The 25,573-nt window shown below is 46.2% G+C and overlaps 1 protein-coding gene across 1 annotated transcript; it reads right to left on the bottom strand.

Annotated features, from left to right (window-relative positions):
- Nucleotides 1-25,573, bottom strand: NDP (norrin cystine knot growth factor NDP). Its single transcript, XM_006736323.3, has 3 exons — nt 25,256-25,573; nt 10,991-11,370; nt 1-1,303 (listed from the first exon to the last, which is right to left on the bottom strand). Exons 2-3 carry the CDS (start codon nt 11,162-11,164, stop codon nt 1,076-1,078), a joined length of 402 nt encoding a protein of 133 aa, XP_006736386.1. The 5' UTR covers nt 11,165-11,370; nt 25,256-25,573; the 3' UTR covers nt 1-1,075.

Genomic DNA, 25,573 nt, shown 5'->3' with positions numbered 1-25,573 from the left:
CAATTTTGAAGATATTGTCTTTTTATTTCACAACACGGGAATAACTCAAATTTTGAGTCTCAGAGACCAAAATAGAGTTGAGCCAAATGTTCAGAAGATGAGCCAGGCCACCATTTTGGCAGCAAGCTTCACATGGACGAGTGGATGGTAGAGAATGATGCCCGCGACATGGCTAAAGCTATAGCACACCCACAAATAGGTTCATACTTGGTTGTCTAATTTGCATGCATGAGTATAGTGCGTTCTCCATACCACTAGTACATATATGCCTTTTTCAAAGTCAGTGCAGGATCCGTATTTGTGCAGGTCTGCAAAAGTCTGCTCCCTTACAAAATTTTACCATAATTTATCTGCAAGAGCCTTCAAGTGACAAATTCCGTATGCCACCTTTACTTCCCAAAAGTCATTTCTGAATAATAATGACCGCTATCAGGAGTTCCAGCATCACGTAAGAGAATCCATCTGTTAGTTATTTTAATGTCAGTTAGCTGGCTGTGAGTGAGCCTGGCTACACATCTCCAACCTGCTTGGTGCCCGGAATTCACCACTGGTCAGCTTTAGCACTGATGGCAACCTTAGATCGAAGGGCAAAATCCAAATCAAACCGAACCAACCCAGACGGTATCGCAGAAAGAGTTGGGCTTTCTTCCTGCTTTCCAAAGCGAAGGCTTCCCTAATCTGCACCAAACAGTGACAGCCTGACCCACTCGGGCACGGGGGGCGGCAGGGGGGGGGGCACTTTCCCCGCTAAGGCTGGAACTGTTGGAAACTTGAACAGCATTCAGCGCCAAGGGGGCAAATGCCTGAATCTGAAAAGGAACCAAAAGAAATTGTACCAGGGAAAGGAGACAGGGGTGGAAGACCAGTTCCCGGAGCATCTCTCTCTGTCAACAAGCATGGAGAGTCTTTATTACTAGAATATGCAGAATCCTGTGGGAATTGCTGCATCTTTTTTCTTTTCTTTTTTTCCCCCCCCCTTAACTCTTTTCTTGCCAGTCCTTCCCTGGCTGGTTGAACTGCCTCGGTGAGGGGTGGGGGGAGGTTGTCCCATCCAGAAGCCACTCTGCGGGAGGCCTCAGGAGCTGCACTCCTCACAGTGACAAGAGAGGATGTACCGGTAAGTGGCGGTGAGCCGCATGCCCCCCGAACAGCGCAGCCGCAGTGCCTTGAGCTTGGAGGTCTGGGGCCGACAGCAGTGACAGGAGGAGCGGAAGGGCTGCTTGAGGACAGTGCTGAAGGACACCAAGGGCTCCGAGCGTGACGCCTGGCTGCAGTGCCCCTCGCACCTGGCCAGAAGCACCATCTGGGGAGAGAAGACACATGGTTACCCTGTGGGGAGGCCAAAACCTCAGCCAGATCCCACAGCACCCTGACACCCTTTACCAATTGCCGCTGGGTTCGCTCAGTGGCTCTCAACCCCAGCTGCACCTTAGAATCGCCTGGCAAACTTGGTTCTAAAATGTCAGGAACCCAGGGGCGCCTGGGAGGCTCAGTGGGTTGAGCCACGGACTCTTGGTTTCGGCTCAGGTCACAATCTCAGGGATGCGAGATCGAGCCCCGCATTGGGCTCTGCACTGAGCGTGGAGCCTGCTTGAGATTCTTTCTCCCTCTCCCTTTGCCCTCCTCACCTCCCCCCCCCGCTCGCACCTTCTCTCTCTCTCTCTAAAATAAAAAATAAAAATTAAAAATAAATAAAATGTCAGCACCTAGGCCCCATCTCGAACCAATTAAATTAAAATCCTTGGGGATGGAGCCCGAGCTTTTATGGTTTCCAAAGCTCTTCCGCTGAGGCCGACCACCATGATGTGCAAATAAAAACCAAAGAACGAAAGAAATGTCTCGGGACAGGTGGTAGTCCACCATGGGCCCAGGGTCAGTTCGACCAGTCTCGAAATGCAGAAAGTCATTCCGAATTGAAATCAGGAAGTAAATGAAGAAGGGCTACAGAAAAAAGGAATATGCTATGTGCAAGGAATTGCTAAAGAAAAGGAATATGGTTTCTGGAGAAGAAAAAAAGGGTAACCTGAGTGATACTCGGGAAGAAATATTCTGGGCACTACAACTTGAAACAAGAGAATGAAACAGAAACAGGGTATGTTTTGGGCCCTGGAATCACACTTCTGGGCTTATACACTGAAGGAGCCTGAGATTTGTGCAACTGAATCTTAGAGTCACTTACAGCAAATGTCAGGATGCATTCATTCTGACCATCTCCATTTCCAGAGGTAGGTTAGGATTATACTAAAGCTTGGGCCGGGGGCGCCTGGGTGCCTTAGTTAAGAGTCCAACTCTTGATTTCGGCTCAGGTCCTGATCTCAGGGTTGTGAGATCAAGCCCAACCTCAGGCTCCGTGCTCAGTGGAGAGTCAGCTTGAGATTCTCTCTCTCCCTCTCCCTCTGCCCCTGCCCCTGCCCCTGCTCATTCCCTCTCACTCTCTCAAATAAATAAATTTAAAAAAAATATAAAGCTTGGGCTGAAGTAACAGAGGCTGTGTGTTCTTTATAGGGGCTCTTAATGTGGCTTTGGTGAAAGCCTTCTTTAAGAATCTGATGCAAACTACCAAGGTTATCCCCAGAAAAATGGACGTAGGCACACACTCAGTATGCTGCATCCAGCTTAAGGGGGTGGAGCAGAGGCTTGTTTATGTCTCCCATACATACATCCCGGTATCCTGGGAGTGGCAGTTATGGGTAGGGTAGGGTGGGTAACTTGATTCATTAAGAATTAAAAGAAGGAAATGGCCCACTCATCTTTCTAAAAGGAAGACAAGATGACTTCTGGTCATTATAGATTATTAACATCATTATCAAAAAAGATGCTGGGATGAATCCAAAGATAGGATATGAGATATTAGGGAGCAACCAGCAGGGCTTGGTGAAGTTGGAGTAGGACGTACGGATTTATTTTCTCTGAAAGATCACAGAGGCAGAGAGAAAATGGCAGCTATGAGCTGTTTTGAATTTGTGAAGGCTCGGTGCTATCTTGCCCGCTCTTTACATTGATAGGCAAAACAAACATGATCTGAAATGGGTTTTGAGAGATTATGCCATAGATCAGTAGTACATGGGCCAGTCCTTGGCGCCCACCCCATCTAATGAGAAGGAGCCCAAGGATGTGCTCATCTCTAATGAGGGTCATCTCTCCCGCAGATTAAGCACTATTCAGAGGTCACCTCCCCAAATGGAGTCTTTAGAGATCCAATTTCAGTCCAGATGAATATAGTGAACCTGTGTTAACAGACCTAATTCCAAGGAGCACAGACATGGTGGTGCATCCTACCCAAGTGATGCACATGCTGGTGAACTGGACGTAGACCTGGAATGACCCGGCAGTTAGCACTGTCTGTAAAGCGACCAAGTCGGCAATGTTGGGCCATTTGTAGAAGTATTGACCCAATTGTGATTTCACTAAACGTTTTCAGGGTCTCAAGCTCCACCTTCAGCTCGTTCTGAAGGACAAGAACTCCAGCGCTGAAGACCCTGGGGCCACCTCCAGTGGGTCACTCTATCTCAGGAGCTGGACTTTTGGGGCAAGGAGAATGCACAGACATGTACGTACAATAAACACATTCAGTGGCTGCCTGCTGCCTTTGCAATCAAGTCCAAAATCCTGAATGGGTATTAAGATCCTCCATGACTTGGATTTCACAACTTTCCTGTCTTACTTAGAACTGTTCTCATTTTTGTCACCCACTCCCTTACAACTGTCCTAGTTCTCATCACTCCCTATTCTAACTAAGCTCAATCACTCAGGAGTTCATGGAACTGCCCTGAATTTCCCTGCCTCTTGCCTCTGCTCATGTCTTTCCGCCTCTCAGAAATGCCCTTTCCTCCTAGCTCTGCTTAATGAAATCCCAACTATCCTCCATTGCCAAGTTCAAATGCCCGCTCCTCTAAGAAGAGACTATGAAACAATTATAGGACCCTTGACGTTCTCAACACACATGCACATCTCCTCTCTGGGAGAATTCCAGTCCATAGATCCCATTTCAAACCTGGAAGTGACATACAAATCTAGCTCTGATTTGTAAATTTGTGTTGGAGGGCTACAGCGGGGAGTTTGGAAGGTAAGATCTAGAAATGAGTGCCATTAAGGAATGGAAGAGATAAATACCTGCCTTCCAGATTCACTCCTGATATTCCATGCTTTAGTCTCTGTCATGCCTCACCTTTCTATAGATTTAATGAACATCTTCTCACCTCTTCCAGACGAGAGCTTCTAGAACTATAAAATGCATGTAAATCAGCTGGGGATCTTGTTAAAATGCAGATTGTGCTGGAGTAATTCTGGCTGAGGCCAGAGATTTTGCATTTGTCACAAGACTCTGGTTGATGTCAGTTCTGCTAACGTCCACACACTGAGTAGCAAGGCTCCGGACCTGTTAAAGTCTGAGAAGTTCTGCTCTCGGTTGGTCACTAGGTAGCTATCATTTAGCAAATAATAATAATGGCAGCTAACATTTATTGAGTGCTTACAACATTTAATCTCATTTAATTCTCATAACAATCCAATGCTAAAGGTACTCTTTTAATCCGTACTATTATTACAGATGAGGAAGCCGAGGCTTTAGAGAGTTGGACTAACTTGCCCAAACTCACATGTCTGGTACAAGGCAAGGCTGGAATCAAACCTAGTGCTGCCTAAAAACAAGCCCCTGGTCTAAATCACTGTCATATCCTGCTTCCTGCTATGAAAATGTTTTCCTGAAGCATGAGCCAACTCACACCCTTCTCCAATCTACTTTGACCTGCCTCTGGGAGTCCTAAAAATATCATAACCATACAAGTCTGACCTTTTTCTTATGAACTTCTTGGGATACATCATCACCACCCCCAAGCTTCTGCAGAGCTGAATCTTTTTTTTTCTAATTTTTTTTATTAACGTATAATGTATTATTTGTTTCAGGGGTACAGGTCTGTGATTCATGAGTCTTACACAATTCACAGCGCTCACCATAGCACATACCCTCCCCAATGTCCATCACCCAGCCACCCCATCCCTCTCACCCCCCACCACTCCAGCAACCCTCAGTTTGTTTTCTGAGATTAAGAATCTCTTATGGTTTGTCTCCCTCTCTGGTTTCGTCTTGTTTCATTTCCCCCTCCCTTCCCCTATGATCCTCTGTCTTGTTTCTCAAATTCCTCATATCAGTGAGATCATTATGTATTCAAATGCCCACTCCTCTAAGTAGAGGAGAGGGCTTTCTCTGATTGACTTATTTCACTTTCTCTGATTGACTTATTTCGCTTAGCATAATACCCTCTAGTTCCTTCCACGTCGTTGCAAATGGCAAGATTTCATTTTTTTTGATGGCCTGCAGAGCTGAATCTTGAAAGAGCACTCCTAAATGATATCTCCTCCACTGTCAAGACCCTCCCACAGTTGCATCCCCCAGTGATCTGGAGACTCCCAGAAACTCCCAGAAACTCCTTGGATGGTACCACTCAGTGTCTAACTCCTTAACCAAGTCATCAAACATCAGTTCACCTGCCAAAACCCAGTTTGTGGTCAACACACGTTCTTCATGCCTGGGTGACTTGGCAGTGCCTTCTAACATGGGAACACTCCTCAGCATTTGGCACTGCATGTAACTGCTCATAATGGAGAGCATCCACATTGCTCCACTCTGAAATCAGGAAATGAATTTCTTTTGACAAAGAAATGTGTGCCTCTTTGGGGAATAGGCATGCGTTGTGGGTGACAAATACATGTTATCTGCTTTGCGTCCTGTTTAGTTTTTGCTCTCTTCGGTTCCCCCAAGCAAGTGGCCTGATGCTAGGAAGCTAGGCAACTTCTCCAGTGGTCCCTTTGTATCCCCCCAACCTTAGAGTCACTTGCCTCCAGCTGGATGTGAAAGTCAGTTCCTTCTGATACGAACAGAGCCGCGGGGTTCAGAGACATTGCTCAGGGATGGGCTCCTTCGTGTTCTAATCTGATTTCCATGTGCTGAAGCTAAGAGTAATGAAAGGTCCTTGCGTGATCATAAAAGAATGGTAATGATGATGATATATAACATGTATTGGACATTTACTAGGCTCCAGGCTCGGTGCCAAGCCCTTCACATGCAACCGGATTCTTAACAGCCATTGCAAAAGGTAAACTTTCCCCGTTTTACAAATGAAGTCATGAAAAGATGGAGGATGAGTCACTGGCCTGAGGTCCCATCGCTGTCCGATGGAGGGCCAGGATTCTGACCTGAGACACCTTGATTCCTGAGCCCTCTGTCCTAACCATGACAGTCAGCCTGGAACTTCCTAAGTTACTCAAGCTGGTCATGGGCAAGTTCAGGCTACATTGTGAGGGTTATAGCCAGCTGTGATTCCCCGGGTCCTGACCAAAGATTGCACCTGGTGACCCCAGGCCCCAGCTCTCTCTGGTGACCCCACCATACTTCTTAGGCAGTTCTGTCTTCTGCTGCAATATACAACTATCTTCCGAGTGAGAGAAAACCCAAACACAGATGGTTTTCATCACTCCTTGCTGAAAGATTCTTACCATTGCCAAAGCCACTTTCTTCCTCTGTCATGGGGGACTCCTGCGAATTCTTGGCTCAGGCCATGACTGACTAGATGTCTTCATCAGTATCAGAATAAAGACCCAGAATAAAGACTTTGCAGACAGAACAGCCTACCCTAGAAGGGGAATTTGACTGTTGTACCTCATTTAAATGAGAAACATTTTTTTTTGCCCTTTTCTCGGCAGTGAACACTATGTACCCCTTATCCCATGGCACCTCCTACAGCACCCATTCCTTCTCTCCCCGGCACCCTCCATAAATGACCATTCAGATCATCTCCAGGCACCCCGGTCACTCCCCAAAGGGTCTGTGCCAGGCTGAGGGCAGCAGCAAAATTGCAACCAGAGGAATGAAGCAGCAAGGGGAAGGATGGAATCTGGTCCCTTCGCTCTGGTCACAACTCAAACCGACGCGAAGTCTTTGAACACAGAACATTTCCCTTCCCTCTCTCCCTCATTTACTGATCAGCATCATGAGGGTAAAAACTTGGTTGGTTGTTTTTTCCCCCTATTTTTGTGCCTCCATTGCCGGCCACGAGGCCTGCACCTAGTAGGCATGTAATATAAATTCATTCCTTGAAAGAAAAAAGTGGTATCTCCCCAGTAGTTAATGGTGTTAGAAGTTCAATGTTCCTGACTCTCCTACCATACTATGAGCTTTGTCAGCAGCCCTAGGAGAGGATCGGGGATCTTAACTTCCTCTCCAATTCCTCTGGGAAGTTCTCCAGGTTTTATCCCATGAACTGTCCTTCTCCTTGGCCCTTTGGTGTTCAGACGACCCTATGCCCTGGTTCTGTGTCCCCGTGGGACCACCATCTCCCCCCACATTCCTCACCCAACTCAGACTTCACAGGCCTGCCCTATTAGCTCACTTTCCCAGCCTCAGTCCCTGAAAACTCCTCCCTGGCTCGCATCCAGAACTTGTCCCCTCTGCCCCCCACCCCCTGCTCCCTCCACTCACTTGGGAAGGGAGGTGAGACAGCAGGATCTGTTTCTCTTCTACTGTTCTCTCCCCACTCTTAACACCCAGCATGATGGCTTACATTCATTTTGCTCTTCTGCACGCTCCCCTCACCCCTGCCAGATCTCTGTGCTTAGCAAGAACCCCGATGAGGTTCATTTTCCTAATCCTTTCAGGCTCTACGAGATCCCAACGGTTATTGAGGTCTCAACGGTGACTGAAATAGAAAGTGAGTCTAAACACCTGTCCAGTTTGTAGCTTCATCATCAAGATCATAATATCACTTATTAATGTCTAGTATAAGCCAGATACCATGCTGAAGGCTTTACAGATACCATCACCAATACCCATACCTCCGCCTTTAGGTAGACAGCGTTTGCCCCATTTTACATGGGAATAAGTGGAGGCACCAGAGACTTACTTTACTTCTCCCGAAGTCACCCATTGGGCACACCGCGAAGCTGGGATATGAAGCCAGGTCTCTCTCACTTCAAAGTCTGGGATGTCTCAGTTGCCTTAAAGGTTCTCCAGATGGCTCGTTTTCACTAACCACGGGTCTTTTGCCTGTTTGCTCTAACACCATTAACTACCGGGCCCTCCCTTTACTACTCAGAGTTTCGGGGAAGATTGTCAATGAACCTGCCACTCCTGGGATTTTTGTACCCAGTCCTAGGAGGTGTCACCACTGAAAACTACCAGGCACATCTTAATCTGCGGTCACATGACCTCCTTGGTGGACTGCTGTGGCCCATCTTTTCTGCCTGACTCTGTCTCAGCCCTTTCCTGAATTGTTAAGCGATGGGTGACAGGTCCCTGGAGCTCAGGGATAGGGGGGAACAGACAGTCTCATGGCAGGCTCCCACAGAACTTTCACAATGGTTCCTATCTTCTAGAAAGATCGCTGAGTATAAATCATTATTTCCAGTGGACCCGAAGTTGAGCCTGGACTTCTAAATAGTGGCTTCTGCATTCTACCTGCATTTCTCTGATATGGAGATCCAAGTAGTTGAAAGAGAAATGATCTGAATACTATTTAGCGTTTTAGTTTTCCCTACTGGTAAAATGGGATTGGTAATGCCTTCCAACACAGGTTTGTTGGCAGTGATTAGATCATATATTATGAGACGCCTGACACATTTTAGGTGTTCAAGCAGATGCCCTCCCTCCCCTGAGCCTGGGTCACACTCTCCCGGACACCTGTCTTCCCAAGGCCAGACACTGGATAAATGTAAGTCGGGAAGCATCAACAACAGACAGGCAAATGGTCTAGGCATGTGTCTAGTAAAGGCCTTTGAGCATGATGCGAAAGGAAATTTTTTGCAGAGAGGAAAGATCGAGCCTAGTCTCCTCATTGTAAAAACCCTCGCTGGCTGTTTTCTAGACACAGGTTAAATGTTTTATCTCAAGTCTGTAAAGAACAATTTCGTTAATGAGACCCATTAGAAAGAAGACCAGCCTGAGTCAGTGAGAGTCAAGAATCATAGATTATTTAAAAATGAAAAACAGTTTTTGTTCTTGGATACATAGAGAAAATCTGATCCAGAAAAGGTCTGAGTAGTTGAGATTCTGCCAGGCATATTTTAAGGCCAAGAAAGAAAGGTTTATAATTACAAGCACCATTTACATAAAACTATTGCTATATTTGAGATCATTTGGGATGTTTGAAAACAGATTGTTCCCATGAAATTACAAACATTTCTGCTACTATCACAATTTTGTGCCATTTACCATGGCATTTTGGAAGGAACGGATGTGAGTAAAGGTAGACTAAAGTCTGTTTCTAGGAGTCACGCTCAAGCACCGCGAGTTTGTTGGGCTTGAGTTAAGGACATCTCTTCTCTGACCTTCTCTTAACTAGTGTGATCATTGTTAAGGTGTTCTTCCATCATTTCATCAAATCCTTCTGGATTGTTTTTTACTTTTTAGAGATGCTCCTATTTCTCTGTTCCTTCCTATCATCACACTGACATTTTCTTTGAAATAATTTTAATAACCCCCGCTTTAGTTAAAAGAATCATGATTATGGAGAACAGCTCAAGAGAGGGAGAAATCATCCATGGACTAAGGACCACCAAATACTGGTGCTATCTGTAGGGGGAAGGGAGGAGAAGCTAATGATTTCTCAGGCCAACAATTTCTGAGCAATCACAATTGTAAAAACATGTCCCATCTTTTTTTTTTCCTCCCTTTGCTTTAATTTTTTTTTTTTTTTTTGCCTAAGAAGGGATTGCAGCCTTACAAAAATTTAAGTTTATTTATTTACTCCTTTTTTTTAGTTCTACAAGTACAAATAAGAGCCAGAAAGTTTTTAAGTGGAAAGTCTCTATTTTTTCCCACAGTCCTAGATCTTTTATTAATATAATGGTTAAAATGATTTAACTCAAATTCTGATTTCCCCAAACTAAAACAAGCCATTGTCATTGAGTTGTAATCAGAGAAGCGATGGAAATTTTAAAGGCAGACAGAAGTCATCATGTTTGTAAATGGAGGGTAGAGACATTAACTTATATGGTCTTAATTCTAGTGGTTGATATTATAAAAACTTCTTAATTATACCGGTAATTTAAAAAATACTTGCCATCTGAGAATGCTTAAGTGGTTTTGGTCTCAGGACTAGAGTGAAAATCTCTGAGGCTGGGCTAAACACATTCTTTTTACCAAATGTGGGCAAATTTCATTCATGTGACTGTTTGGGGGGCAATGATGGTCGTGAGATTCTCATTCTGAGTGTATTCTACTCTGTGCCTTCCTTCTGGGTGGTCCAGGTGGCTGGCCACTCTCGGTGGCCTTTGAAGCATGGTATTCCTTCGCAAGACCTTGTCCCAACACTGAGACATCCCTCGCATAGGTTGCCTGCACAAAAAATATACAACCTACTCCAAACAAGAACGATTTGGATAATCCATGTAAAAATGAGAAATGATCCAATTGCCATGTATCTTTTGAAATCATTTTAACATAAGCATGGCAGGTGGAGAAAGGCTTGGACCACAAGGTCAGCGAGCAACTATTCCAACAGGAATCTCTTTGAAGAGCCCCCCGACCCCCAAGAAGTACATTTTACTGCTCAATCGTATTTCTTGCATCCGCTTCCTCTTTATTGCTGGTGGAGGTAGAAGGAGTCACGAGAACCTGTAGACTCCACTTTTCTTTCTTGATAAAGAACACTACTGCTCATAAATTAGACAGCCAGGGACGAAACACACCTCTCTCACCTTGTGTGGAGCAACAATTTTATGGTGAGAACCTTCCAGCCTTTCCTATTGACTTCAAGCAGCCTGAAAAGAGAGAAGCTGTCTGGGTATGTACGTGTTCAGTCAGGCAGCTTTACTGACAAAAGATCAAAGCATGCTGGGAGACCCTAAAAGCACGATTCTCCCGCAAGCCCCGTGGGCCAGCCCTAGAGCTCAGGTCTGGGCTTCTGTCATAGTTCTCCATCCCCTGACAAAGGAGTACGGGCTTTTCTCCTGTCTCTGGGAAGTAACGCTACCTTCACAGAGATCTGGATCTTACCTTTGAGCTACACTTGTACAATGGGTGACTTATAGAATCGACATAGTGGTGCCTCATGCAGCGCAGAGGGTCCGAGTCCATCATGAAGGAGCTGTCCGTTTTGCTGTCCGTGTCTCCCATTAGCGCCAGCAGGGAGAGCATAGAAAAGGATGCAGCTAGTACATGATTTCTCATTGTTGTAAGGAAAACTTCTGAGAAGGAACAGCAGAGGGAGGCAGAGGACTAGAAATTGGAAATGCCTTCGCCTCCTAGGATCCAGTTCCTTTCAAGCAAAGGGCAGGATCTGGCTGAAGCTTTCTGGTTGTCATTGTCCTTTGAAGGCCTGAGTTTTGTCTTACTCTTTCCACTTGCAATCCATCATCACAGTATCTGCCGCACAGCTGGAATGAAAACAGAAATTATTTTCCCCAGAAACATTTACCCAGAAAAACGAATGGAACCCAGGAGGTATCGAGCAGAATTTTTTCTGTGACATTTTGAGTGACGACTATTGGTTTCTAGAGTGCCATTAGCATGGACTGTCATCCATTCTAACCCGCTCCCTCCCCATAGCTTATGCTACATAAACCACTGTGGACACAGTGGTTTAATGGAAGCACATGTTGACTTTAATTGCCAGAGTCCATGTTTCGAGGAGCAAGAATAGTTGGAACTCCTGGTAAAGATTAGACATGTGGTTCTGGCCCCAGCACAGCTGAATTGGGTGGTCTCATCCTCATCCCTGGCTGGTGGGGGCGGGAGGGTCTATTCAGTTTCTCAGTGTCAGCTCACGGGGCTAGAAAAGAGGCAGGTCAGCCCTAATGAACACAGGCCACGTCCCATGGGAAAGAAGTACATTTTCCAAGGCCATACACACCCACCCACCTAGTTTTCCACTAGGGCTCATCCTGCTCTAGGCTCATCCTGTTTTTGGTTTAAGCCCCATGCCACCCAGCATCAATGACAAACTGCATCTGAAATACACATTATGCTCACTGGCCTCCAGTGTGGTTAAAACAACGCATGCCTATTCCCCAAAGAGTCACACATTTCTGCAGAGCCTCGGTAGCCTGAGCATGTGGTATAATTTGAAAAAGGAAGTGGTCGTTGGAACAAAGACTTACCATTAAAATGGGATCGGGACATATCGGTTTTCTTGAAATTTGCTTTGTTCTTTTAACCATATGGATCTTGGACAAAGCAGAGAGCTCCCCGTATCACCTCGCCAACCCTCCTAAGCATGGCCAACATGGGTGCTTTTTATCACACCAGAAGACACAGTGTCAAAAATGTTTTCAAACTTTTACGACAATTGGGGAGACCTGTCATTACATCCCAAACAAAAGGAACATGATAATTAAAGCTTCAGAAAAACTTTCAAAGGTATTTCAGATAAGAGTTTGATTATTTTATTCATTGTACAACATTTTTTTTTTTTAACTTCCTACTCATGGACAGTCTAAATAAATAGGGCAAAGTATTGATAAGATGAAGATTAGAAGTTCAAGTCCAGGGGCACCCAGGTGACTCAGCCAATTAAGCGTCTAACTTCGGCTCAGGTCATGATCCCCGGGTCCTGGGATCGAGCCCTGCGCTGGGCTCCTTGCTCAGTTGGGAGTCTGCCTGTCCCTCTCCCTCTGCACACCCCGCCCCCGCAACTCTCTCTCAAATAAATAAAATCTTAAAAAAAAAAAAGTTCAAGTCCATATAAGTCAATTAGTTTGGCTCTAATAGAATGGCCCCAGACCTACTTAACCTCAGTTAGCTGTCTTGTGAGTGTGGGGCAGGGGATCCCAGGCTGAAAAGGGTGCGTGACAAAGGGCCATTTCAGACAAGAGCATCCCTGGCAATGGCAAAATCTCAGCGCGTATGTGTCAGAGAAATCCTATAAATTGCAGGCAGGGCAGGGACCAGTAATGAGGAGACCCACCTGGGCTCGAGCCCTGCCCTTGAGTAACTGGGAGACCTTGCACAGGGCATTTAAACTGGTCTGGCCCCAGTTTCCTCATCTGTAGGAATACGAGAATTGGAAAAGATGGCTTCTGTAATCCCCTCTTGCTCTAAAATGGTGCCACCTGGTACTTATGGATCCAGTCACCATATGCAGAAGATAATCCTGAAGTTAAGACCCTATTTTCATACAACTTTGTGCCACTTTCCCTCGCGAGCATGTTAATTGCAACATCTCATTGAAATTGATCAAACCTGAGGTAAAGCTCCAAATTGGCAAGGGATGCCAAAGAACATTTTTTGTTTTCTTTTCAGCTGCACATCACACTGAAACTCACCAAGATTTCAATTCAAAGAGCCAGGGTTTTCTTGGATTCAGAGGCTGCAGTATTACTGACCATTTCCTGAGTTTCAATATGACTATATTATCCCAAGTGGTTATCTGACTCTTTGAAGCCTTAATTAGTCTCAGAAAAGGAATTTATTAGATTTCTTCTTTCACCACTCCAGTCTATCGATATTTCCCTCAGGAGTCAATGGCAAAGGGATGAAGGGAAAAGGAGACATTCCAGTCCTGGCCCTCCCTCCCTCCGCACTGCTAGCAACTTCTCTTCAGAGCCATGGCCAGGAGGTATGGTTAAATGAAAGAAGCAAATGAAAGAAAAACATATAGCTTGATGGCAAAAACAAGCAACAACAGTCAATAACAAGACCCTATATTTGTGAATGTTTAGACCCAGCTAGTCCATTTCTGAGAATTATCCTACATGTGGGATCACACAAGCATATGGTTATTCACTTCGGCATTGGTTGTCACAGCATAAAATTGGAAACCGCACAAAATATCCAGCACTAGGGGACTGGTTGGATCTATTATACAATATTCATACAATGGAATACTATGCAACTATATAAAGAAGGATGCAGAAACTCTACTGATTTGTGTTAAACCACCGAAGGATAAGGATATATATTTGTGCTCATTTGTATTTACACAGAGAAGCTCTGGAAGGATATTCGAGAAGCTGTGCAATTAGTTACGGACAGGTATGGGAGAAAGACTTTTCCCTGTATATATACACTTTTATTTGTAAATTTCTGAACTTGAGAATGTATCACCTATCCAAAACTTCATTTAAAAAAATTATACTTTCTCTTTTCAAAATTTGGCTTAAAAATAGTAATTAAGTTAATGGATGTTGAATGTTTGTGCCAGTTTGAGTATTGTAGTAGTATTATATTTTTATTTCTTATAAATATTGGAAGACATGCTAGTCTCTTTTCTCAGATAGTCTTTCTGGTGTATCACTCAATTCTTAAGCACTACTGCCACCTAGTAGTGACATCCTGAATTGCAAGCACAGTTGAATTTTTTTTTTTTTTTTCTTTCCTGAAAGGTGAATAAAAATTTGCAGGCAAATATTGTGAAGCGTATGATGATAAAGAGACAGCTAATGTCACACAAAATGTAACTTTATTATCTGATTTGCTCTTTAAAGATGATAAGCTGAACCCAGAAGTAGTAATAAAGATCAAGTATAAAAGAGTGACAGAGAAAATGTTGCTTGACTGCTAATAAGAAATACATTTTTCAGGTGGACACACTCACAAAGTATGGTACTTTTTGTTCAGTTTTTATATTATACCCTGAAATAAGAATTCAAGCAACAATGTAGATCACAGAACTCTCAAAACATAAAGGTAAGATTCTTGCAACTTAACATTGGGATTTTTGCCCTAAGTGTTCAAATCGAATGAAGAAATAAGCATAATGCTCAAAAAACGAGTGGCGTGAAGTCAGGTTGTCTGAACATGGTGTTGGTGGGGTGTGCCTGGATGAGAAGGGCACGGTGCCGAGGGAAGCCCTCACAAAGAGGAAAACCTCACAAAGAGGAAGCCCTCACAAAGAGGAATATCAAAATGAAGGAAATTCACATCGCTTGAGATCCCTGATTTATGGCCACCTATGGGTATCAACGGTGGTCATGTTCCTCAAAATTAAAATAATTCCCATTTGCTTTCTTTTTTTTTTTTTTTTTAAGCCACGGAGCATGAAATCAAGCGCTGCCCATCAAGACTTAGAACCTCGGCCCAGCCAGTGATGGATTGACTGAGAAAGCCACTCGCTTGCTGAACTCGGGGGCTCCGGGGCTGCTCCGTGCTCCGGGTTCAGTCTCTGAGACATGGACTTGGCGGATGTACAGAGCCCACATTCTCATAGCTCCAATGTGGAGCCTCTGCCGGCAGGAGAGGCACGTAGGCCGGCGTGCCCAACTTTGGAGCTACCCTCCAAACGATACCAGTGGAAAAGAACAACTGGTGCCCAGATTTCCCCACCTGTCATCCTCAGGGAAATGATATAGCAGAGCTTACAGCGGGCCCAGCCTCCTGGGTGAGAGATGGTGTTGTGTCCACAGAGCAGCTCACTCTTGGGCTGACCTTCTGCCTGGCAGAGGGTAAAGTGCTGGTTTCATGCAAGTTATTCCGGCAACAGGCTAAGACAAGGGGCATGTGCCAAGAATGGCCTTATTCTTGCCCCGCTTGCCAGGCAAGGGAGGGTGGTACTGCAGTATCCGTATTCCCACCCTGGGCTGTTTTCAGTACTAATATATGCCAGTAAAGCCTCCTGTAGCTTCTTTCTACACATATTTATTTAACACATATTCATGAAGCACTTACTACGTGTCTCCTTCTGCTCTAGCAGATAACAGTTAATGGTCAGGGGGAAAAAAAATAGGTCCTGTTCTAGTGCCTTCTTCCAGCTCACTGCATCTACAAGCAAAGAGTCTTGGCCTGTTGTTTCCTGGGTGATTTTTGGGACCCAAGGATAAACTCCCTTAGCATCTAATTCATATCCAACATGCACTGCATCATTTCTAAGGAGATCGAGTTAAGCAGATAAAATATCATGACTTTGGAATGGCGTCAGCGTCATGGACAAGAGTGATTTGATATTTACTCTCATTTCAGACAATCATATCAAGCATGAGTCAGGTAAAGATGGCAGAGCAGAGAGCCCCTCTCCAAGGAATTGCCAAAAATAAAAGTCCAAAGATTTAAGTGTGGAAGAAAGCTTGCCACTAGATAACGCTTCATACGAGGCTTAGGAAAGAAAGAATTCTAGGTCTAATCAGAGAGTGTGAAGTGCTAAGTAACCCCTTCTCAGGAACTCAAAGAATTCCAGTTGGATCTAGTCAACTAGATGCCTTGGAGAATAAGTCAGATGCCTCTTCCCAAGGCACTTAATTTATAAACTGTAAACAGCATGTTGGATTTTATGAAGCATCCCATGCGCTCAACGAATGGTTTTTGATATTATTCCTCTCCGGCCGCACAACAGTAACAGTGCAGTAGCCAAGCCTGGGCTGACCCGGAGGCAGCGGGACCAAGGCGGGACAACCACAAGGTCACAAGGCTAACGGCCCCTGCCCCTGTCAGCTCACAGTGTCCACTCTCCAAATCAGAGGTGGCCATGGCTGCCCCTGCAGCGCCACCTTAGCAGAGAGAGGGCGACATCTTTGCAATTCAACAGCAGTCCTCCAGTCTGGGCCAGGACTCTGTGCTCCCCACAAACTGCTTTACTAGCCAAGCATGGCCAAACTCAACAGTGGCAGTGATGGAGGAAGAGAAGGGATGGGGGGAAGCAAGAGGGCAGGAGAAATATAGCCTGGGAGAGAAGCAATAAATCACAACCCTGGAGTAAACAAAGGTGCAAAAAATAAGAACTGGAAACAGAAGTAATTTCTGAGAATGAGCCCACTGTCAATGGCTCCTTCTGTGTGTGTGTGTGTGTGTGTGTGTGTGTGTGTCCTTGGATTAAATAGTTTTACTGTCTCGGGAGGGACTGGTGTGGGAGGACTTGACCTTGAGACTTGACTGAAACTTCAAATCCTGATTTTCGGGACATCCAGAGGAAGCTCTCATTGTTATTCAAACTCCCCCTTACCTACAGCTTTGACCTCTTCTTCCCCAAACCCATGTCCAGCCACTGCTAAGTGTCATGTGGCCCAGTGTTTTGCATTCATTGGTCAGAAATATTAGATAATTATTCCACTGCATTCTGAAACCTGAAGAGCATTTTATTGTTGTCTGCTCTACTGGAAGGATGGCCCATCTGAGGAGCCCCAAGCTCTGAGCCCTACCCTTCCCATCATTGGCTGTGCCATCTTGAGCAAGTCCCTTGCCTTCTCTGGGACTCTGTTTTCCCGTCTACAAAATTGGAACGGATCGGTCCGGATGCTTGTGTGGTTCTCCCCATTTCTAACACTCTCTAACTCTATCTTACCTTCTCGGAGGGCAACACCTGCTTTGGGGCTTTGTTTTCCCCAAAGCAACACTACAGAAAGGGTTCCTTTCTTACTCAGGAAGTTAATGACTGCAGAAAAGTCCAAACAAGTCATAATGTGGTGCCTGAAGCAAAACCGAAGGTCAAGCCATAACAATTTGCCCTTTCGATGAGGCCATATTGGTGGCCTGAAATAAAAAGAGCCTTTAATAACCAATTGACTCAGTGCCTGAATGTACCAAATATAGTTATAAATTAAGAATATGCTGTTGATAATAAAGAGTGGCTGGCAAGGATATTTACCCAGTCCCTATGTCTCTTAGAGCTGTCTTAAAATGTGTAGTGTTTCTTTCCAGTCTTTACCAAATGGGGAGAGGACAAAGGCTAATAGTGAGCAGTCAGGGTAGAAGTAGACTTCTTTCTTTTGATGATGGTGATATAAGCTGAATTCAGCCCTCCTGCATCTTCCCTATGAGTGACCTTATTCCTAAACCGAGCTTGAGCCACGGACCCTCATCCCCTAGCAGGGCCATCTGCAACACTCTGGTTCAGGATAGAAGAGGAAGATTGGTTAGAAGAGTTGTCTCCTGTGCAGATGCAGAATGGATAAGGTCCTAGCGGTCAAGAGCAAGGCACTGTGCTTGGTAAAACATCTACAGAACCTTTGTGCTAAGGGAGGTACATTCCTGAAGCCCTGGGTGGGGACTTGGGTCTAAAAGAGTTGTCTGTTGGTTATGGCTCTTGGATTCAGTGCCGGGCTTCTGTAGTTTTTATGGAAAGACTCACTCTGAGTTCTTAATGGTTGACATAACCAACTGACTTTTAGAGTACAAAACCTTGCATAAATTGAAAGTGATGAAGTCTGATTACCCGTGTGCCGAAAAGCACGATACGGTTGAAGTCTTTTGCTCTGGGGGTTTGGATTATTTCTGTAAGTCTACCACTCCACTCTGAGCTGTGACTGATATGGTGATGAGCTGTCAGAAAATGCTTCGGGGTGGTCTTTCTGCGGTGCCTCGAACCAACGACAGCCCTAAACAGGGAGTCCCTTTCCTTCCTCCATCACCAGGGAATGCAAACAGGGAGAGCGGGAGCCATAAAAGAAGTAACAGAGAAGGAAGAAGGAAGAAGGATGTGTTTATGTTCAAAATCTGCCACTGCCCTTCTACTGATTTCAAATAGCCCACTTTCAGAAAGGGAAGGTTCCCTTCATTTCACCCGCTCCTTCCCAGGAAGGGGGTCTCACATCAGGAGTGAGACACACTTCTACCACTTACCTTTGGAAAGGAAGCAAGAGAGTTTTGAGATACCCACCCCGCCCAGGGAACCAGTCCCCCCAAAGCATGAATGTATTCTCTCCCTGTGGAAAAGAAAAGGTTCCCAGGTGTTCTGGGGACCCTGGCGTTGAAGCAATTTGAAATTCGCTCTGCCACTGAGCTGCTGGCTCTGGTATGGCCTTAGGAGAAGAGAGGTGACCAATGTCACCTCAGGGTACAGGCTTCCTCTTACGCTGGAGCTAAATGAGTATGTTGGCTTTTCTTCAAAGTGTCTAGCAAAGTGTTTCCAAAGCTGCATTTGAATATCCTCAGCCGCAACAGCGTTTTGGAATGGTGGGTAGTGATCTCACCTAACAGCTGTAGGGCCCTTAGTTAGAAATGGGGCATAAACAATGGGACCAACTCAGCCTCCATTCAATTCGTCTTTTCTGCCCAACGGCAGGAGTTGAATACTGAATTCAATCCCATTGCAATCCGGAACACTTGTGGATGCAGACTTATGTCAAAGGGGCGAGGTTACAATCAAATACGCTTTTCTATATTGCTCACAATTCTGACCGCATTGGGCTGTTGGTCTCCTGTTTGCATTTTCGCTTCACTTAAACTCTGCACACTGCAACTACATCGTTGGCTTGTTGGTTCTCCTTTAACCATTCCGTTCTGCTGCCTTTGGGCTTCAAACCTCGAAAGAAAAATGTAAATCTTGAAAAGGAGTAATTTCCCATCGTTTGGAGGGAAAATCACAGAAACGTATCAAGTCCTAAAATATCGCTTCGTGTTTAAAAAAGAAATTGGACTTTGATTCTTCACGTCCATTTTAGGCATGTATATGCCTACATTTTACTTCAAGCTGGGGATGGGGGATGTTTTCTTCCCTGAAGGAGTTGACCTCCTTTTCTAAGGCCAAGTAAAGAAGGCAACTTCAGAGTTCAAACCCTTCTCCCTGGGAGGGAGCAGGTGAAATGAAGGGAAGCTTCCCTTTCTGAAAGTGGGCTATTTGAAAAATCTGTGGCAGCAGATTTGGAGCATCAAGAATAGTCCTTCCTCCTTCTCTTTTGTCACTTCTCCCGTGACCTGCTCTCTCTCCCTATTCATATTCCCTATTGATGGCAGGATGGAAGGGGACTCCCTGTTTAGGGCTATTGTTGGTTTGCGACACTGCAGAAAGGTCATCCCCTGAGCATTTTCTGACAGCTCATCAACTTTCTTGAATGTATTAACCTGTTGCCCTTTCATTTTTAAAGGATATTGCAATTGGTTGGACCACAGCTTAAAAGGAGAAGTTGGGATTGAGCCAGGCCTTGGAAGAGAGAAAACTGTCTGAAAAATTCTTAGCTTTTGGTAGGAAAAAAAAAGAAAGAAAGAAAGAAAGAAAGAAAGAAAGAAAAGAAACCTACATCGACGGCAAATCTTACAGAACCAAGTTTAAAGCTACTAGTCAACGTTCAAGTGCAGATTTTGACACGGGGGTGAAAAGGACCCCCGATTGGATGAATTCCTGATTATAAGCACTGGGGCTATATTGTCGACTAAAGTTACCCATTCTTTGAATTGTCTGAGTCAGCACTCCCTGGAACAAGAAAGTAGTTGTTCCAGACCATGAAACCCATGCAGGGTGTTACATTCTGACTATTGAGAATGGGTCCAGGGGGTGTGACTCGCAGCCGTGTGGGCTCACCCGTCAGACTCTGAGACCCTCTGATGGAGGGGACAGTGAGCGCCCACGGCCGCAAGCACACTGTCGCCAGACCCGCGGGAGGAAAGCTTTGCGGAGGTGAGGGCCCTGGCGGCGGGGAGAACGCCATCCGCACAGTCTCCCTTGAAACCTCGAATGTGTGCGTGTGTGAACGTGCAGCACGCAAACCTGCACAGCCGGGCCAGCGCCCCCTTCTCTACCAGCGTCTCCCGCCCCCGCTGCGCACACACCGGCCGTTGCGCAAGGATTCTCCGCCCTTGGCATTCTGCGGGAATCAGGCACACAAGTTGGTGGCTGCTGATCCGACGGGTGAGGAGTGGGTACTACCGGCTGGAACGGTGCCACTGGGTGCCAGGGGCAGACAGGAAAATCAGAATGCTCTTAATGTCCTCCCAAAGAAAACCTTTGATGGACAAAAGAGTGGTTGTATTTTTACCCTCTCCCTTCATGCTGCCAGGCGTCTTTAAATAGATCCTCTAGCCCAGGGACTTGTATGGAATAATTCATATTAAAACCCAAGAAGTGGCAGAGGAGGGGAGTTGGTTCTTTCTTTTCTTTCTTTCCTTTCTCCGCTCTCCCCCCCCACCCCCCCACCCCCGTCAAGCGAACAGGAAAAGACTCATTTTAATCCAACTGTGTTAAATTTCTCCTTCTGGGTCTTTTAATGAACTTTAGCTAATTCGGAAAAGACGATGAAAACCCCCAGGAAAAGAAAGAGAATAGGAAGCGGCATTGTAGGGTCGCTCTCTGATACCTTTTGGTCCCAAGGACATGAGCAGCATCTTTTAAGGATGCTGCACAGAGGGGGTGACACAAGGCTCTTAAATGGGAAGGTCTAATTGAGAAGTCCAGTGCCTTCCATTTGCAACTTGTAAGCCAATCGGCTGCTCTGCTGTTGAGAGAAAGAAAAAAAGGGAAGAAAAAGTCCCCCCCAGCTCCCTGGCCCCATGCATTTGTAGTTCGGCTCCGGCTAGGATCCGTTTCTCTCAGGTCCCTCTCCCCAAATGGGTTTCCAAAAGACATTCAGGCCCGGGCTAGCCGAATTCAAAACCCTGTCTGTCCTTCTTTTTCCCTGGGAAGGGAAGGATGTGGGCAGGACGGAGAAAGGGGGCGGAGCAGGGCCTGAGGATCCGGGGAGCTTTGTTGCCAGCCACTTGTCTCTTCCCCTGAAACAGAGAATCACCACATTTCTCTTAATGTAGGCCCAAGGGCACCCAGGCATTCCCAGAGCTCCGCTACCCCCCAGCCCTGCGCCGGAGACGTGCGGGTCACTGTGATGGTATGCTCTCGTCCCTGCCAACCCGGGTCACCCCAACCCTGCCCTGAAGGGCCGCCGAGCCATGTGGTTGCTCCTCCCTGCGAGTGGGTTCAGGCTCAGGGCTCCAGAAAGCCCCCCAATCCTCTCGGCCCGGCAGAGCCGCTGCCAAGAATGACATCCTGCGAATACTATGAAGATGGGGAGACCTCACGGGCCACTCTCCCCGGATGGAGAGCGGGACCCAGGCTGTCTGGAAAACAGGCAGAGCAAAGAGCAAGCTCACAATGGAAGGAACTCAGGCGCAGGGAAGAGGGGGCGGGGTGGGAGTGGTGGAGAGCCAAAGAAAATAAAAGCCACATGCCACCCAGGAAGATTGCAGGGCAGGCGGGAAGGAGGTGGCGGAGGGAGGACTTGGAGGGAGCCCGTACCCAGACAGGGCACTGCCAGTCTCGCTAGATTCTTTTCTGAATTAGATTATGCGAAAGAAAGCGGGGAGATATATAGCCTCCCAGCTGTTCAAAGGCTTACAACCTTGCTTTTATTGTCCGGGTAAGTTGGTGAGGTGGGGCATCAGAGGGATTCCAAACATACCACCCCAGAGAAATGTTAATATGTTCCCCAGTGTCATACGCGAAGAGGAAATGACAGCTGATCACAGCCAGGGCCCGCCACAGCAATCTGGGCCCTGGAGCTCACCCACCCTCACTTGGCCCAGCTACCCGCCTCTGCTCTAGGCTCTAGGACTTTCTGTCCATCCACCTGCTTCCCCATCCCTTCTGCCCCTGCTGGCCTGACTGGGTGGGGGGTGGGGGGAGCGTGCTGGACAAAATAGCAGGAGCTGACGTTCATGGGAAGAGGTGAGGTCGGCCTTCAAGGCTCACGGCCAAGAAGCTGAGGCTGGCTAGGGTGAGTCAGGCACCCCAGGGAGTCAGAGGCATTTTAATCCAACCATGGGGGATAAAGACCAAATCAAGGACTCTGGTGATGCGGTCTTCAAGGGTTGTTCCCCCCGCCCCCCGCCCCGCGCCCCCAATAACCTACCCAAGCCGGAAAACACAAGACTGCGTTATTTGAAAGCAACACTGTGTGGCTCTGATGGGGACCTGGGTTTGGGGAACGACTTCCGGCAACTTCTTCCCAGGGGCCCCTTGAATTTAGGCCAGCCCCAGAGGTCATTGGTTTGGATCCTGGGGGCAGTTCAAGTAAGTGGTGGGGGCCGGTGATAGCATCTTGCTCCGTGCATGTTTCTGATTCAGTGATTCATCGAGCGGCCCTGATGTCAGCTGCTGAGTAGGTGACTCACAGCCATCCCTGATAGAGACAGCACGTGGTCCTTTCCAAAGTGTGCTCAAGGGAGCAGAGAAAGGATAAACTGCCCTTTTTCCAGGCTTCCTCTACCCAGGCGGGAAAGATCCGGGCCACGTTAGCTGTGAGTGACGCGTACCCAAGATCCGGTGATAAAGGCCTCAGGGGAGCCCCTTCATCATAATGGAAAGAACACCCATTGATAAGCGACAATCATTGCAAGTAAATTGGGGGGTCAGCAGATATTTGAAATGGTCCTTTGTAACGGGGAAGTCATTGACCCGTTTAGCCATTGGCAAAGTCCATTTCAGTACCCAAACCTGACTGCAGACAGCATACAGACCAAGAATTAGGCCGTGCGACAATGCCTCGGTCACCTTGGCATCCAGCAGGACTAGCATCATTTCTTAAAAGGATGATGGAATGAGTAATTAACCAATAGGAATAATAGCGCTTGAATTGTGAGTCCTTAAAGTACAGTAGAAATTGCCGGCCACCATCTGTGGCTAGGATTCTGAGAAACTCACATTTTTCAAGGGCCAGGAAAATACATGAGTTGGAAATTGTTAAATGTATTGAAAAATGATTTATTTTCCCCTTGACAGTGTCATTGGAACTCGAATTAAGATTGAAAACTCCACAGGCATATTTCCATCTGTGGGTGTCAGCTGCTTGGTACCCAGTTGGTCAAGAAGGCCTCCGCCAGTCCTCCCTTTACCTGAACCAAATGTATCTTAAAGCAAATGATGCAAAACTTGGCGTTCTGTGTTCAGACACTCTCATATAATGATCTGAGTAACGGTACCAGAATATTGTTTTGACTCAGCCAACTGCTTTGTTCACAGCAGAAGTTTTTAAAGGAAAAAAAAAAAAAATCACTGCAAAATTGCATAGCAATAGAATCCATAGTATCTTTTCAGGTTTTCTCAAATCGTGAATATCCCAGGGTTGTAAATTAACTCATTCAAAAGCTGGATTTTCACTCGACAGTGCCCGCTAGGCTAGTTATTAGAGGAGATCAGCAAAGTTCCCCCATAAACCACGTTCCCACTCCACAATTAAATCTGGTCAATAAGACCCTCAAGTTCACTTTCGGAAGCCAGACAAGTGAGAAGAAAATGGGCAGATATTTGCATTTGGTCTAAAGGCACCCTTGAGAAGCATTCTGCAGGCCCCCCCTCCCCGTATTCAGTTGACACCCCCCAGCCCACACTGCATTTTAAGCGTCTCTACGTTTTCAAACGCACCAGGGATTTAATGTTCTGTGTTGGAGCAATTGGCTGATGCCAACTCCTTGTCATTAAAATACACTAATATTAGAAATGAAGAGACATTTCGCAGCATCCATTTCCGTTACCAATGCCAGTCACAAAGGACAGAAAGTGGGACTCCTGTCTTGCCAAAGAGCTTCCTTTCCTGCACCTGAATCTCAGTGGAGAAGGGAGTCCACTCGTCCAGGCAGGTTTATCTGGGCTCATGAATTACAATGAGCCTCAGTTACAGGGCGTTCTGAGTCATTAACATTCTGTACACAAACTTCCTGTCCCCCAAGAAAGAGTTATGCCCAGGCCTCCTACAGCCCAATTGTTCATTTAAAGAGAGAACTTGCATTCAGGAGCTTGAAAGAACCCCCCACCCCACCCCCGGAATGTTCCTCAGGTGTTTGTAGGAGTCATTCCTACAGGTCCCCGTCCCTGCGCCGGTCGGAGCATCCTTTCTCCGTCACCGCTTGGACAGTGTAGCATCGGGACAAGCTGACTACTAAAAATAACCCTTTGCAATAAGGCCAAGGCAAACAGCATGCATTTCCTCGGACTTTTTGCCCAATCAAAATCCTATAGTAAACCCATCCTCCTCTCTCCCCAGTGCTCCTGACTGCATCTATGGAAGCAAAGTCCTTGCACGTTGGGAGGAGAGTGCAAAGGAACAGGATTCCTGCAAAGCGTGACACAGAAAGCTAGAAATAAATGTTGCCTATTGTTTGAAGTCATTCTAAGCACTCCGGCGGAGCCCTGGCAGGAGATCAGCAGCATACAGAAGTAGTAATAAAAGTAAACAGTGCGCTTTTAAACTCGCAGGCTTGCCCGCGTTCATAGTGCCCCCATTGTAACCGGGATGAGGGCAGTGGGGAAGATACTGGGGCTTCAGGAATCCATGTCGTCCAATGCTGCTTCCCAGTCTCCTTTCACCGGGTCAAATAGAAGAGCCATTACAAAGTTACATCGCACTACGCAGAGAGTTTGAAAATAAAATCCCTTTCGGTCAAACCCAAAGGGATTTTCCAGCCTCTCGGTGAGGCTCCCTCGCTCTGTCACAGACTTCAAAGACGCGTTCGGTTCAAAAAAAAAAAAAAAAAACCCACAATGCTAGCATGCTACCGATTAATGCAAATTCAATTAATGCAAATTTAAGTGGTATTTAAAGGTTGTCTCTTTGTCTGAGAGGAGGATGAAATGCTCGGTTTGGAAAGAAGTAATTTCCTAGGCAAGCCGTCAGCGCTTGTTTTCCTGCTTACCTTGGGGGAAACGCAGGGCTCCTTTCTTCTCAGACTTTTCTGAGAGCTAGAAAGAGGTCCTGTTACTTCCAAATGCTTTTGTTCTTCTGTCCCTCTGTCACATGGCTTGCCTTTTATATTTGCAACACACAAAAGTTAGGACTGTTGTTTAAGCGACACAGGGAGAGAGAGAGAGGGAGAGGGAGAGGGAGAGAGAGAGAGAGAGAGAGAGAGAATGTCAAATGGAAAAGTGCCATTGCAGTCATATATCAATCAGGCGTGCGGCCGCAGCAGCGCTCTAGCAAATGGGAATGCCACGGAAATGTGAGGCGCTCCTTA

This window comes from Leptonychotes weddellii, chromosome X (assembly GCF_054177405.1).
Source record: "Leptonychotes weddellii isolate Sample4059 chromosome X, ASM5417740v2, whole genome shotgun sequence".
Taxonomy (NCBI): domain Eukaryota; kingdom Metazoa; phylum Chordata; class Mammalia; order Carnivora; family Phocidae; genus Leptonychotes; species Leptonychotes weddellii.
Note: the sequence above shows the minus strand (reverse complement) of the source record. Positions and strands in the feature narration are given on the sequence as shown.

Bases quoted from the DNA above. Each gene is read 5' to 3' on its own strand.
- NDP (XM_006736323.3), bottom strand. From the start codon at position 11,164: ATGAGAAATCATGTACTAGCTGCATCCTTTTCTATGCTCTCCCTGCTG. The intron at 1,304-10,990 runs GTAAGATCCAGA...TTCTCTCCCCAG, and splicing joins TGTACAAGTGTAGCTCAAAG to ATGGTGCTTCTGGCCAGGTG.